Here is a 15,924-nt window from a genome sequence, read left to right as displayed (position 1 = left end):
AAGGAGCTGTGGCTCAGATTCTCCTATTACAATACCTCCCAAAAACCTTTTGGCTAATACACCTTGTTTGTTAACTGACAATATACCGGTTGCACCTGTAGTGAAGGACTTGCGTCCTATTTTGAAAACTTCTGCTTATAATTGTATAAGTGATTCCATTCCAGATATTGTTTCTGAGGAAAATAATATGGTACTGCCAAATGCTAATGCCGAAAAGGCATTATATCCTATTTTTGATCTTGACTTTAAGGGGCCGGAATTGGAGGAAAAAGTGGAAAAACATGGAAAGCATAAGGGGAAAAAAAAGAGGAAGTCTCTCCGTAGATTTAAAAAAAGGAGGCAGAGACAAATTCTCTTTGAGAATCCCAAAGTTTCCTTCAAATCCTCTTCTGCTGAGGTTGAAGATGACAATGATAATGGATCTCTGAAGCATGACTCAATTAGGTCATCCTCTGAATTTTTGGGGCTTTCCGTTAATTCCGATGAAATTATTATGAATTGTTCTAAATTAAATTCAATAGAACAGGGTGTAGAAAAAGAAAAATTCTTGACCCACCGCTTAGCGGAAGAAGAAAGAAGCTCTGCCCCGGTGGTTTCCACTTCTTTAAATCCTTCTGCCCCTTCTTTCCATACACGGATAGAGGGGGCAGCCTTAGGTCAAAACTCTGTTTATAAATTCACGGAAACCCGTACTGACTCTCTGCTTTTGGACTTCGTCCCATTATTTGATATTGATTTAAGCCTGAATAGATCTTTTCTGCTGAAATGCTGTAAAGACATCGAGGGACTAAAACTAATTAAATCTAGTGACATTGACCTAGTAACAATATTGGGATCAGGGTCTATGTCATTTACTAGGGTAAGGTTCTATTCAAACTTGATAGTGAATCTTATATTAAATAAAGCAGAACTTTTCCAGAGTCAGGGGATTGACGTGGTGCCGTTTACCGCCACATGTGGTGATAATCATATTGTGAATGGCCACCATAGGGGATTGGGTCCGGTTGGTCTCTCTCAACCTTTTGATGATTTAAAAATTTGTGTGTCAAAAACAAAAAGGATAGTAACACATCCTATTCCTCCCCCTATAACAATAAACAGGGGTATAACTGAAAATGATCAGCAATGGAACTGGCTACCCGGTGCCCTGGCGACTAAGGTGACGGACAACCCTAGATTGTTCTCTCACCTTTAGCAGTATCTTTTCTATCATCACCTGGAATGCTGCCGGCATCAATAATAATCCCGAAAAATTATCATATCTTTTTTCTTTGAATGCCAATATAATCTGCATCCAGGAAACCTGGTGTACTGACAAATTGAACATAGTGAAGGATTATTACGTATTGGAGGTGGCGGCAACCCCCTCTAGTAGAGGTCATGCAAAAGGGGGAATTGCCTGCCTATTATCCAATACAATAAAGTGGAGTTTCTCTCACCATACAGATCCCAGTAACCTTTTTCAGGCAGTGACTCGCTCCAACTTAGATAAAACTGGGGAGAGACCCCCTCTTGTTATAATAAATGCCTATATTCCGCCAGGTGATCCTTTTAATACTTTGATGAAGAAAATTTTTATCTTTATTAGACAAATTAAAAAAACAGCTCCTCTCTCTAATTTTTTGTTAGTTGGTGACTTAAATTGTAAAGTGTCCAATTATAGTTTAGAACTATTCAGGAATAAAGAAAAAGAGGAGGTCTTATTGATTCCCCAAGCCCTCTTTCCAGATAACATAAAAACAAACAAACGGGGTAAACTGCTGCTGGAAGAACTATATAGCACGGAGGGACTTATAGTCAATGGTAGGCTCCCATCCGATGTCCCTGCAAACTATACTCATAGCTCCTTCAATAGCAAATCAATTTTAGACTATATAATTGTTGACCACCCTATTTTCTCTATGTTAAGGGATTTGGTTGTTATGGACACTAACCTTAGTGACCATAATGTTATTATATTAACGCTTTTCCTAGAGCCCCCTAATTCTGACACCTGGGCGTTTGATAGGGATGTGGTCACCTTTCAAAAAACAGGAAGATGTTTCTGGGATTATAAAGCTATGAAGGGTTTAGAACCTCTTCTTGAAAAAACACTATCCAATTTAAACAATTGGCAGGGGGTGGAACAGTCCTCTGTTGATGCTTTTATAAAGGAGATCATCTCTGCCGTTAAAAAATCGAATTTAATTAGGAAAAAAAACATCCTCCCAAAAGCAGTTGTTTCCCTTAATAAGGAAATAAATAAACTGGTGAGGGAACAATACATATGTGGTGCAGTAGAAAGATCTCAGAAAATATCTCTCCTTAAAAGGAGGAGAAGCAGGATAAAGAAAAAAAATGAAAAGAGAAAAAGAGGACCTGTTATGGATCGGATTGCGGGAAGCCGCTGTTCATGGGAACTCTAGACAATTCTGGACCCTCATTGGGGAGGGATGTGGTTCTAGAGTGCGCCCACCTCCAATCCCTATTTCCGAACAAACCTGGGTCAATTACATCTTAAGTCTGTACGCTAAAAATGATCTGCAGGTGAAACTTAGGGGAATCGAGGAAGATACTATTCCTATAACTGAATACCCCTCAGAATTATCTATAGAATTGGCTATAAGGGACATGCGCCCATCAGGTGCCATGGGTCCTGATGAACTCCCGATATCAGTCTTAAAACAAAATCCAGTATCCTGGAGCAAAATCCTATTTCCTCTTTTTAGGATTTGCTACATTAAAAAATGTATTCCAGCATCCTGGAAGGGGAGTATTTTGGTTCCTATGTTCAAAAAGGGCGATAGAAACTTACCTATTAACTATCGCCAAATAGCTCTCCTACACGCTATTGGGAAAGTGTTTTGTAAATGTTTATTATCCCTAATCAATGATTGGGTGGCGCAAAAACAAATCTTACCCTTAGAACAAGTAGGCTTTCGTAGGGGCCACGGAACGCTGGATAACCTTTCCGCTCTTCAGACAATTATAGATAAATATATAGGGGTACGTGGCGGAAGAGTTTATGTGGCCTTTATAGATTTCTCCACAGCATTTGACAAGGTTGACCGTCCACTGCTGTGGAGAAAGCTCTCTGCTATGGGAATGCCGCCTTATCTATTAGATATGATTCAGTTGCTACATACAGACACCTGGTGCCAGGTCCTGCAAGGAGGAGATAGGGGGCTCTCCAAGATTATCCCCTCATGCAATGGTCTTAAGCAAGGCTGTCTCCTTGCCCCTTTACTCTTTTCATTATATATCGCTGATTTACCTGCTTCTCTCTCCTCCTGCGATGGTATAGCTCCATTCTTGGGCGGAAAACACATCTCATGTATGTTATATGCGGACAACATCATAATAATGGATCTTATGCCCAAAGGTCTCGCCAAACGCCTCCTTGCTCTACATCAGTATGCAGTTGCTCATTTTTTAAAAATTAATGCATCCAAGAGCAAAATTATGTGCATCACAGGCCGGAAAAAACATAAATTTAGGAACTTTACCCGGTCTGTGGGAGATGACAAACTGGAGGTAGTAAAGAGTTATGTCTTCCTTGGAAAATTAATCTGTGATAATCTAAGCGCTAAACCCCACACCGATAACAGTGCCCGGAAGGCCTTAGCTCAAGGAAGAAGCTTAAGTGCACTGTACTCGGCACTGGGAAGAAGGCATTTCCCACATCTATTGGAGGTCTTTAGGGCAAAGGTCCCTTCCACCCTTCTATATGGTTTAGAATTAATTGACATTAAGCACTGGGATTTCTTAAATAAGGTGGAGGGAAAATTGCTAAGAAGCATATCCACCGTCAGTTCTGCCTGCTCCGTGGCAGCTTGCAGACTTGAGTTTGGCTTGCGCAGCAGCTGGGTGCAGGGCCTGGCAGCTGTGGTACGCTGGGTCGCAAGCATAGCCAGAGGAGAAGAGGGGACTATGAGGTTCCTCCTAAAGACTGAACTACTGGGAAGTCTAGGGGAACACTCCCTAATTGTTAGCAACTTTAGAAAAGCTGTATCCCTCTTGCAGTTGGAAGAGAGTACTCTCTTTTCTCTACCCGTATCCCAGCTAAAGTCTGTCCTGAAAGAAGCTACTTGGGATCTTAGCTATAGACTAGACTTTACTTCAATCTTTGATAAGAAGGGTGTTAATTTCCTTACCGATTCATTCGCAAGAAAATCCGCCCAACCCTACGCTACCTGGAATCTACCTCATGGTATCCGGAGATTTTGGTTTTTATTGAGACAAGATTTGTTACCCCTAAATAATCTTTTGTTTAAATGGTACGGAGTATCTGCAATTTGCAATTTCTGTCATCAATCTATTCAAGATCGAATACATGTACTCTTTATATGCCCAGCGCTGCGTCCTTATCGCAGCAAATGGTTAAGACAAATATGTCTGCAAATGGGTATTGTAAATGCGAATTCTTTTATGAGTGCCTTACATAATCCCCCTAATGAGAGATTTTGCTTCTATATTTATAATTTTTTTTAATGTTTTTTAGAAATTTTTTGAATATTGGCATGATTAACAATGTGTCACTTTGTGTTCTAGTAATTGCTATGATTTGTCTACCCTTACTGTGAATGGTATTTTTGTATTGTACTCTTTTCTTATGTGGACCTCTAAGGAGTTCCAAAACATAATAAAGATTGAAATTGAAATTGACTGAGTGTGTACAACAAGTGCTTCATACTGTCCTCTCGTACTGCCTTACTGCTTGACCAAGCTACCACTTTAGAGTGTAAGGTCACACCTGGCTTTAACCTCTGTTATACCTCTGGGGTTGGTGGCCTCTATACACACTGCACCTTACTTTGGTCCAGTACATATAGAGAAACTTTCCCACAATTTGCTTTTTGGGAAAGTTAATTGCAGATTTGGTATTGAACCAGTAAGGCTGGAATGGCTTCTTTCACTAAAGGGCTGCTGTGGGCTCACTATGTGTTGATTTTTCAAGAGATAGATTCTTTTGTGTTGATTGTTCATGACTGATTTTTTGTACGTTGCCTTTTGATGAATGATTTTCTCCTCTCGGCAGGTGTTTTAGTAAGGTTGCATAATGGAAACAATTCATGATTTTTTTTTTATTATTTAAACCAGTTTTTTTGTATTTGCTTTACTAGGTTTTTCCGGATGAATTTCACCTTCAGACGCTAAACCCTTTCCTTCGGGCCTGTGCAGAACTGCACCAAAATGTAAATGTGAAAAATATTATCATTGCCTTAATTGATAGGTAAGGTTTTTTTTTTGTCTCGCATGTAAGTTGATTGTGAAAAGTAATTACACCTTACTTTTGTTTTAATGTACAAATTGATGTCAAATGTATTTGCCCTTCTGTAATCATTATGAAGTGTGACACATTGTAATTTATTATCCTAGAAGCATGAGCGGAGGAAGATAGGACTGTTCAATTGCATAGAAAAGAATTTCCAACCTGTGCAAACATATTCTGACGTGCATGTTGTATGGTGCTTTTAATTTAGAGTTTAAACCCATTCAATGACCAGATGATCAAAAGAGAGTTAATTCTACTTAATTTTGAGATGAGCAGCCCCATGGAACTGTGTGTTGTATACCTTCAGTAATATATTTTTTAAATCACAGAGCATTCCAATGGTGACTGGTGGCATTGGAAAGTGGTTCAGCATAAAAGTGGGGTAGTGAGCAAAGTTAATGGACAAATGTGGCATGGGGGGCCTGGGCCGCCTCAGAAAAATGATTGGCCGTACTGGGTTTGAAAGATACGAATCATTTTTGGTTACTTGTGAAGAGGAGGACATTTAACAATGTTCGACTTCCCTGAGGAGCACTGGGGTAGTTATCTGTTGGCAGGATATGGTGCTGACTCGATGAATCCTGTTTGGTAAGTAGCTCCGCCCAACAAAGATTTGCTACCTTATTTACCTGTAAAGTCCTTAAAGAATATTATTTCAACAGTTAATCTGACAAGGTGAAGTGAGCCTCATAACCTGCCAGCAATAGTAATTAAAACAGATATAGAGTGGTGGCTAAGGTTTTTTAGTTTATTTTTAATTAAATTCATTAAAACAGACTACTATCCCAGTAGTTGAAAATGGTGCTATTATAAGACCAATTATTACAAGACGACCCAGCCAACCCAAACAACTATTGCCTTATAAGCTTACTTTGTCGGTGTAAAAATCTTTTTGAAGGGATTATTGGCTTATTTGAAGGGCTAGATAGAAGATCATGCTTTAGTGCCCATTGAACAAGGGGGTTTTAAACAAAGGCATTCTGTCATGGATCATTGCTTCAACTTTTAGGTCATGGCCCTAAAAACTATTGAGACAAGAGGTAATCGTTGTTGTTTTTTGTGGACTTTTTGGCTCCTTTCGATCTAGTTGATTGGGTGTTCTTTGGAGAAAATGTAGTAGAGTGAATATTCCTAATTCCCTGTTGGTAGTATTGAAAGCATTGCATTAGGAGAACTGGGCCAGGGTTGTTTGTAGATCAGAATGGCATGCTGCTCCGTAAAATAGTTAATAATGTTCTCCTTCAGGAGTATGGCCTCGCAACTGCACTGTTTTCACTATTCCTTGCAGACCTGCCATTAGTTTTACCATCAACCCATTCATCTTCCCCTCGTATGGGCGGGCGACATAATCTTATTTACTTTGCGCGGATGACCTTGTCAATGTAGATGTAACACTGTTGGGTTTGCAAAGGAAATTAGACACTTTTGATAAAGATTGCCAAGAGAACAAACTCACAAATAATTTTGTAAAAACGAATACTTTAGCATTTGTGAAGGAATGTAAGCAGTTCATGTTTGATATTTGTGAAGGAATATAAGCAGTTTATATGGAAGTTAGGAGGTGTGGGTCTGATGAACTCCTCATTCTATAAATACCTAGGGGCAACCTATACCAATAAATTACAATGGAAGATACTTGTCAAAGCTCTGAAAATGAGGGCATTAGCTATGGTAGTAAGGGATTAAGAAATTCAAAAGAGTTCAGAGGACCTCATTTGATCCCATCATTGCTGCTTGTAAAGCAATGGTACCCTGTCAATTGCTTTATGAAACAGAGATTCCTGGTCTTGGATCTGGGCATTAGTAGGAGAAATCTGAAGGTGTCTGTCCTAAAAAACTCCTAGATCTGAGGTTGGAAATTAAGCTGAATTCCTGTAACACTATTTTGGCTAAACACAAGCAAGTTATAACCGCAATTGATACAAAAGTGTCTGCACTATGTGCCCAAAGAATTTATGTTGGGCGAGACAAGTAAGAGATCAGTTGAGAAGGCTGGCTGGCTTGTTTAAAAGTAAGAACTATAAAATTGATGACCTGTTGTTACTATCGAAAGGGATTTAAGGGCTATGGGTGTGTTGGAATCCAGGATCAGAAATGTGGAATTCTTAAGGTCTAAGAAGTCCACTGTTAATTTAAGAAACTCCTTGCTTCTCCAGTCTCCATTTCCCTACCTTTTCAGGCTACCTAATTCAGTAATGCATTTTGCAGTATTAAGATTTCTAGTGGAGTTGAATCAGTTTATGCAGGGCATGCGGGTGAGTCGAGGTTATGGGTTGAGGAAGAGATCTGCAATTGTGGATTAGAAATGCACTGTTCCCAAGTTCATATTTTAATAGATTGGTTTATATTTTTTTATCCTTGAGTCAATTTTTTCATAACCTCTTTTCATGAAATATGGGAATGTGGTGAGGGTTGAAGCAATAAGACTTGCATACAACATGAAATTTTGGGATGCAACTTGCGGGGTGGTGAGGTTTTTATGGGCTTTGTGGGTGTTTGGGAAGTTTCATTTTCGAATTTTATTCTTGTATTGTATGTAGGTGTAAACATATTTTTGAATGCAGTATTGGCTTGTTTGAAGTACTAGTGCCCATTGAACAAGGGGGTTTTGAAGGGCATTCTACCATGGATGATTGCTTCAGCCTTTAGCCTAGGTGCCAAAAAGCCATGGGATATCATATACAGTTAGCTTCTATCCTAATACCATATCCTCCCGTAAACTCGACAAGCGCAAATTGAAGTCACCCGTTATTAAAATTGGAGAATGTTTATACAATACTCCTAAATTCCCAAGGTTCATATTTAATCATTGTACTTGACCCTTCTCCTTCTAATTACACGTGCATGTTCACCACCACAATTCTTTCATTAGATGCAGAGGTTTGTGAGTTTTTATGACCCATGCCTGTACCATTCTATACTTTTTGCAATTTTAGTTTTAACCAGAGTTATCAGTCCACTGATGCTTGACCCGGTACCCATGTTTTGAACATTTTTAGTGATTTGAAGAAAATAATCAATAACTATACTTTTTCCCTAGACTGCCAGGTCTCCTGAAACAAAATATAGCAATCTAGTAAGACTTTTTAAACATTCTAACTTAAACCAACTACATTTCAAGAGAAAACTGCTAGGTTGTCTGGGGTGTAATTATCCTAGTCCAGATCATTAAGATTAGACAAACCTTCATCTTCCAAAGGGGACTATAGCAGTTATGAACCTGTAAGTGATAATTTTGTTTCCCAATTCTGTTTTGCGGAATACACATTCTTCAGTTATCAGTATTAAACCCCACTATGCGTTTCTCAACCACTTGGACCCTTCAGCGCTAGGTTTAGTACTAGGCAAGTATAAGTTTGATACACCTTTGTTCTGCGGCCATCTTAAAATCTTTAATACAGTCTCAAAGATTTGCCATGGCCTAAAGACCCCAGGGACCCCATCAAATCCCCTGGTTCTCTTCAGCGGCCTGGTTATCCCGCCTGAGACACTGTAGTTCCCTGCTTGTGAGACTGCCTGCACTCTTTTGGACAGGGAACAGAAGTTTGCACCCAGGTCGGAGCAAACTTAAGGTTTGGACTCCCACCAGCACACAGTATGGTGCTTGCCAGGGAACCAGCAGGGGTCATTTGGACCTTGGGGCTCCCCTGCAGTTTTTGGTGATACCTCCTACCTCAATAATTAAAAGAGAGGAGTATTGTGCAAAAAGTTTTTGCAGTTGACGGAATTTTCTATGCCTGGTTGGTCTAGGTCTTGTTTTGGAATTATATAATTGAGTGGAGGGTGACCAATGACCGATTTTTCCCTCTAAGCTCCTTTTTCTCTACTGCTCCCCTGCAGCCCCCAATGACCCCTGGTTAGTGGGTTCACCAGGTGGGCACCGGGCAACCGACCTAAAATAAAAAAAAAAGGCTGACTTCAGCTAGGGGCTGCAGATTTGGGGACGGGGGCCCTGAGGTTCCCACTTAAGCCCTCAACATAAATTAAGTTGTGGATGCCCCAGGTGGGCATCCACTTAATAAAAAAATTATCTCATCGGTACCCACAATGGGTGCCTGCTGGGGCTGTAGGTGCCCTGGGGCTCCCGCTGCACTCCCCAACCAAAATGAAAGATGTAGGTGTCCTGAGTGGGCACAGGGACACCCACAAAAATGTTTGAAAACACTGGGAATGTGAATAATAAATGAGTGACCAGAGAAGCTCATGTATTACTCACTCCTCCGGCAAGGAGCACACCACAATGCCATAAGGTTAATATTTTCTTGCCTTAGCTTACGTCTGGTAGTGGCACCGCCAAACGCTTTTCCCCCAGCAAGATAAAAAAAGACAACAGACGTCTCTTGAGTCGTTAAATCTATGATTTTTCTGAAGCACTGTTGGCTGGAGCTCTATGCTCTTCAGATAGAGTGCAAGGCCCTCTTGTGGGTGTTGTTATGATTGCTTTTTGTGGACTGCAAAATGTTAAAAGTAATACCCAGACACTTGTTGTTTTTTTAATGAAAGTTTTTTTCAATAGTTTTACCACAATCTCTAACAATCACTTTAACATTGCATTGTATGAATTAGTGAAATATACATTTGATTAAAGTTATTGAAGACTTTTGGACAATGGCGATAGATCGGCGTTATACATGTTCATATGTTCACCAGTTGATAAAGACAGTAGGCCAGCTTTTTGTATTTTGGTGTTGTGACTCTTTGACACAGCCAGACCCTGCTCCCAACCCCAAGCTGTGCACCGGATGGACATCCTATTTATCTTAAAAAACATAGAAATTCACTGACAAAACCAAAGTTTAAAGTGTCGTTATAATTAGGAATTGTAATAATGTTACTTTACATTTTTTTTTAAATCCTTAAAAATGCACTGAAAAAACAAAGGTTAAAGGCACGTTATAGTTAGGTGAACTTGTCAGTTAAAACATACCTTTTTAAACTAACAAAACCACTGAAATTCACCAGTTACAGTTATCTCGAGTAACAGTAACTCATGCCCTGGAGTAATTATAACTCATGTCCTTGCCATGCACGGCTAAGTACCTCCCACTTGTGACATGATCTATAACATCATTGATAACTTGACTGCAATATCTGAAATTACATATTGATGACAAGACTCTGCATGGCAGAGCATGGGCTATAGTTACTTTAGGACCCTAGTGAATTGTCAGGTAAACAGGACACACTCTTTATCTCGATTCTCCATGACTGGAGGACATCTCTGAATCTCGGACTTTTTATTTGTAATACATATAGCCTTTCCCTCAGCACGCACTCATGCTAAGTGACCTCTCTTCCACTGCTGTGCAGTGAAGACACAGTGCAGTCTCCTTATCTGGTCGCCATGAGACACTCGAACACCTTTCTTAACATAGGATATGTTTCTATGTAGACAGACACATGCACTCCCTTGTCATCTACACATACATGCTCCCTCATTCTTTTAAGTAACAAATGAAAGCCCTTCGAGGCCAAACTAGTGGCACTAATGTGCTATATAAATCCAAAGATAATTACAGTTAGATCCTTTTACTTAAACAAAATGCATTAAGATATTAGCTGCCTCCATAGTCCCACGGGGATGACATTTTCAAGGCTTTCTGATAAAGCTTTCTGACTGAATTGAAGGGTTTTTGGATTGTACCGCATACTGTGAGTTCTGTGTCTGTGGAAGTGCTGCCAGGAATAGGTACCTGAGACTCCGAAATAAAAAATAAAAAAAATAGGTTAAGCATATATCATTCTTATTACATAACTTTCTTGATTTCCAACACACCACGGGAAGGTCCTGGGAAGCTAAGGGGACTTTAGTAGAGGTTGGCAAAATAGATATATGCTAATCTGACTGCGGGTATTGATTCTTAGCTTACCATGATGCCTTATTACCGATTTATAACTGGTCATTACATATAGTACTTTTGTATTATTTATGTTACCAATGAGTAAATTATTACGCCCACATATGCTGAAGAGCCTTCATTATACACTGAATAACAGTCAGAGAAGGATGACAATAAGGTGATGGATTCTGAAATGTGTGGACTCTTGCTCTCAGATTGCTGTAACTTAACTGGAGCAATGCCCAATTTCGTTTTAAAGGTGTATAGAATGGTTTAGTTTATGATGAACTGCTTGATAAAAGTGTAATACATTTTTTTAAATAAAAGCAGCGTTCTTGATAGAAACAACTACACCGAAGTTAAGATATGGTATTGGAGAGTTTAGATGTCTGCAGTGCTGTAGGCAATGTTGTCATACATTTTGTTCCGAGTGAACAAGTTTGTAGTCAGAAACAGCTTACTGTATTAAAAGGCAGACAATTGAAGGAGCTAAGTTAGGAGTCAATGAAAGGAATAAAATTGAAGATTGAGAAGATAACAGTTGATGAGTTGAAAGCTTTTTCTGCATGCATATTAATTTAAAGAGCCGCCTTGAGTTTCCATGAAATTCTTCTTTTCTCTCAGGTGTATGTTCAGAAGAGTAAAATCTATGTATTTTGAGATAGCAAGTGTGTTTCTAGTCTTTAGTACACTGCGGGCCAACACCTTCCCTACTTGAAAAGCTGTAGCTTCAACACACCTAGTCTTTTATGGGATGAAACAAAAGACTAAGGGAAGGCCGATGTATATCACCAAAATCTTGAAGTGCTTTTGTCTCCAGTGTGCCGCCTTCCATTAACAAACATTTGCAATGCAATAGTTCTCGCATTTACAAAACTCTCAGATGCGAGACCTACTGCATTACAAATGGTTGTTTGCAAAAGCGCCCCATGTTGCGCTTTGACTCTAATGGTGGCCCTTGCCCCTTTCCTTAGAGGCGCCTCATCTTTAGAAAAGGGGCGCGGCCGCCATTTCCTTGAAAGCACAGCATGGGGTGCTTTTACAAACTAAAGTTTAAAAAAGAAGAAAAAAAACATGCGTTTGCACCGCAAATAAACCAAAGGCACGGCCGCCATTGTGGCGCGCCGTGCTGTGAAATAATAAAGCCCTACGAAAGACTGTGTCGTGCCTGCAAAAGCAGGCAGGTGAAAAGCATTTAACAAAATAGTGCGCAGAGACTGTAATTCAAGCCTACCGAGCAACAATGCACGCAACAGTGGGTGGTCTTTGGGAGGTTACAAATGAAGACAGGGCGGTGCTAAGGAGGGACTCACAAGCCTGTTCACGAATCAGAAGCCAGCAATTACGAAGGACAATAACGCAAGCCAGTGAAAAATATGGGTGGATAGTTAGCGGAGCTACAAGTCCATACCTAAAAACAGCATGCCTTGCAAAACAGTGCATGCACTATCCAGGCTCGACCTAAAAAACTGACCAGCGTGATTGCTTCCTGAAAAAGGAGGTAGTTCAAGTGAGCTTGTATGTCGGAGAGAGTTCATATCTTTTTCAAATGACTCATTTAATTTTGACAAATTGCTCAATATATTCTTGGCTATTTGGGTTAAGTCCCATTAAAATAGCAGTTCATCTGTTTAAAGGAAATCCAATTGGAGTTGTAGGCGGTAACTGAGCTTTATGACTGCTTACGAAAACTTTGTTAGAAGATCTGTGCTTGAGTCCTATGTATCACTGTTAAATTGTCCTAAGCTTTGCTTTTCCTTTGCAGACTAGCTTTATTTGCCCATCGAGAAGATGGCCCAGGAATACCAGCTGATATTAAACTGTTTGACATTTTCTCACAGCAAGTGGCCACAGTAATACAGGTAAGTCTGGAAACATAGATGTGTATAAATACATGCATGCACATGTGAAGGGGTCTCTAGGGGATGTAGTAGGTGGCTATAATTTGCAGGAGGACAAAAGAGAATGTTTTGCGATAATGGGAGAGGAGAAATTAGGCCAGGACAGAGAAAGCAGGCAGTGACTAAATAGATGTCCTCCCTGCTACCCCTTGCACGCTCATCCCACCCCTTCAACAATTTTAGGTTGATAAAAGGTACACACAGATCTTTTTTTTTTGTAAATCTTTTTATCAGACAACCAAACAGCATTTCCATTCACAGTCATGACAAAATAATTCACGTTGCATGATCACAATCTTCACCATTGTACATTATATGTCTGATACAGTAATGTAGCGATCTCTATGGTGTTACAGGATCTTCCAAAGAGAGAACAGCTGGAGGGTTACATATATTATCACAGTAGTTATTCCATTTACTCCATATGTCAATCCATTTTTTGGGGCATCCTCTAGAAACATGCACATATTTCTCAGGCAGCATACACCAATCCATGTCTGCTTTCCACCCTTCAACTGTGGGCGGTGTCGGTGCCCCCCACAGTCTTGCCAGATGCCTCTTTGCGACAATCAGCCCCAGCGTAACCCAAATACGGTCCTTTTTACCCAGATCTGTGGGCTCCCAGACATTTAAGAGACATCTGTGAGTTCGAGGACCTCCCCCAGACAGGCGTGCATCCCCTCCCAATACCTCTGTATATACCTCCACTCCCACAGGATATGCATAAATGTGACCTCCTGCCCGAATTGTCTCCTGCACATGCCCTCTTCCGCCCTTCCCATACTGATGAGCCGAGTCCCCGTAACATCGATTCTATATAGGATCTTCAGGTGGACCAGGCGTAGCCTGGAGGAGATTGTCACTGCCTGTGGAGAGGCCACTGCTTCTTGCTACTCTTCGTCATCAAGTTCCAACCCATCGTTCCCCAACGTTCCCGAAGCACCTGGAGGGGGTCTAGTGTATTATTGACCTGTTACTTGTATGTCAAAGACTCTGCCTTCGTTGGTAGGTATCCATCGAGCAATCTGTCTTTCATTGGCGAAGCATCCTGAAGGGAGTCGTTAATGCATTTCTCACCTGTAAATACCGAAAGTATTCTGAGTTGGCAAGTTCATATTCTTGTTGCAAAGTGGCGAAGGAGATCATATCTCCTTTTTGCCATAGGTCCCCAGTTTTGGTGATCCCTATTAGGTCCCACCTATCAAACCCCTTCGAGCGTCTCAGGGTGCCCAGTTGCTCCGAGTCCCACAAAGAGCTTGCCATTGTGAGCTTTCGGTCCCACCCCAGGTTCCTAGTTACTGTGTGCCACACATGCATTGAGTGTCTAGTTGGTCCAGTTAGGGGAATTTTTCTGGGTCTAGAATAGAGGGCCGTGTTATAGTTTCCCCCTGGCAATAACCACTTGTCCATTCTGTAACCTGGGTCGTCCCTCTGTCGATAAATGCATTGGTTTATGGCTGCCAGGTGAGCCGCGCAATAATACTTTCTGATGTCTGGTAGCCCGATCCCCCTGTCATACAAACCCAATACTAGCTTGGGAAGGGCTATACGGGGCGGCTATCCCAAAGCAGTTCCCTCTGGAGACTTTCCACCTCCTTAAAATATTTTGGAGGGACAGGATCTGGAAAATTCTGGAGCGCATATAAAAAACGTGGTAGGGACATCATTTTGAATAATGATGCCCTCCCAATAATGAGAGCAGTAAGGTCTTCCGATTGGCCACATCATGCTTCAGCCTCTGCAGCGGGGGATAGATTCTGATCGTAGCTAGCCTTGGGGTACGTTGTGATAAAGATTCCCAAATACAGGAAGCCGTCTTTTGCTACCTTCATGGGACACCCTCTAGGTAGTGGAGGTATCTCACCACTGAGTACGTACATCAGGGATTTGCTCCAATTGATCGTATATCCAGAGTACTTCCCAAAGTTTGTGAATACATTCAGAACTCTGTGGACAGATGACTTGGGGGTTGCACGATACAGAAAGAAGGCTATCGTCTGCATACAAAGAGATGTGGTCCTCCCATGTGTCGGCCCACCTTAGCCCCCGGTTTATTGGATCTCCACAAATCCAGACGCCAATGGTTCTAGTGTAAGGACAAAGAGGAGGGGAGACAGCGGACACCCCTGTTGCATCCCCCGGCTAAGATCGAATACCTCAGATTTCTTAATATTAACGACCACCTGCGCCAAGGGATTTGCATACAAAAGACACACCCACCTGATAAAATTGGTCCCGAACCCCATCCTGGTCAAGACTGCAAAGAGATACGGCCTCTCTATTGTATCAAAGGCCATCACGGCATCCAGCAAGACCATGACCGCCAGCAAGACCACGACTGCATCTCCTTGAATCGTGCCACTGCGCCCCAACACACCGTGCAGTCTCCTCATATTCATGGCAGTATTCCGGTTGGGCATGAAGCCCGATTGGTCTGGGTGTACTAGTTTATCTATTACCTGGGCCAAGCGTCTGGCCAGGATTTTGGCAAGTATCTTAGGGCCAGCATTTAGGAGCGATATGGGCCTGTATGTTGAGCATGCATCTCTAGGCTTGCCACTTTTATGTATAGTGACCAATATGTGGCAACCCTTAGGTCCAGTGAGAGCAGCCCGATTCTCGACTTTCTTCAAACATTTCTCACATGTAAGTGGTAAGTAATTTTGGCTTCAGCTTGTAAAGCTCGATTGGCATTCCGTTTGGACCCGATGCCTTACCGGGCTGGAGGCTTCTAATCGCCTGGGCAACCTCATCATTAGTCAAGTCGCTTTCTAGCAGGTCTTTGTCATCAGTTGCCAAGGAGGGAAGCTTTATATCTCTGATGAGGGCTTGCTTGTCTTCTTCTGTGACGGAAGAGCTTGCACTATACATCGAGCGATAATAATCAGTGAACTTGGTAGCAATCTCTTGCGAGTCCGATATAACTTCC

At 41.3% G+C, this 15,924-nt stretch overlaps 1 protein-coding gene across 2 annotated transcripts in view; it reads left to right on the top strand.

Moving 5' to 3' along the window:
* The window catches only part of VPS35 (VPS35 retromer complex component), a 464,919-nt gene that overhangs the window by 216,088 nt on the left and 232,907 nt on the right, over positions 1-15,924 (top strand). For both annotated transcript variants that reach the window (XM_078669694.1, XM_078669693.1), the window contains exons 8-9: positions 5,103-5,212; positions 12,860-12,956. In XM_078669694.1, coding sequence (XP_078525820.1) covers positions 5,103-5,212; positions 12,860-12,956 — 207 coding nt within the window. The remainder of the gene's footprint in view (positions 1-5,102; positions 5,213-12,859; positions 12,957-15,924) is intronic.

This window comes from Lissotriton helveticus, chromosome 12 (genome assembly GCF_964261635.1).
Source record: "Lissotriton helveticus chromosome 12, aLisHel1.1, whole genome shotgun sequence".
In the NCBI taxonomy this organism is placed as follows: Eukaryota; Metazoa; Chordata; class Amphibia; order Caudata; family Salamandridae; genus Lissotriton; species Lissotriton helveticus.
Note: the sequence above shows the minus strand (reverse complement) of the source record. Positions and strands in the feature narration are given on the sequence as shown.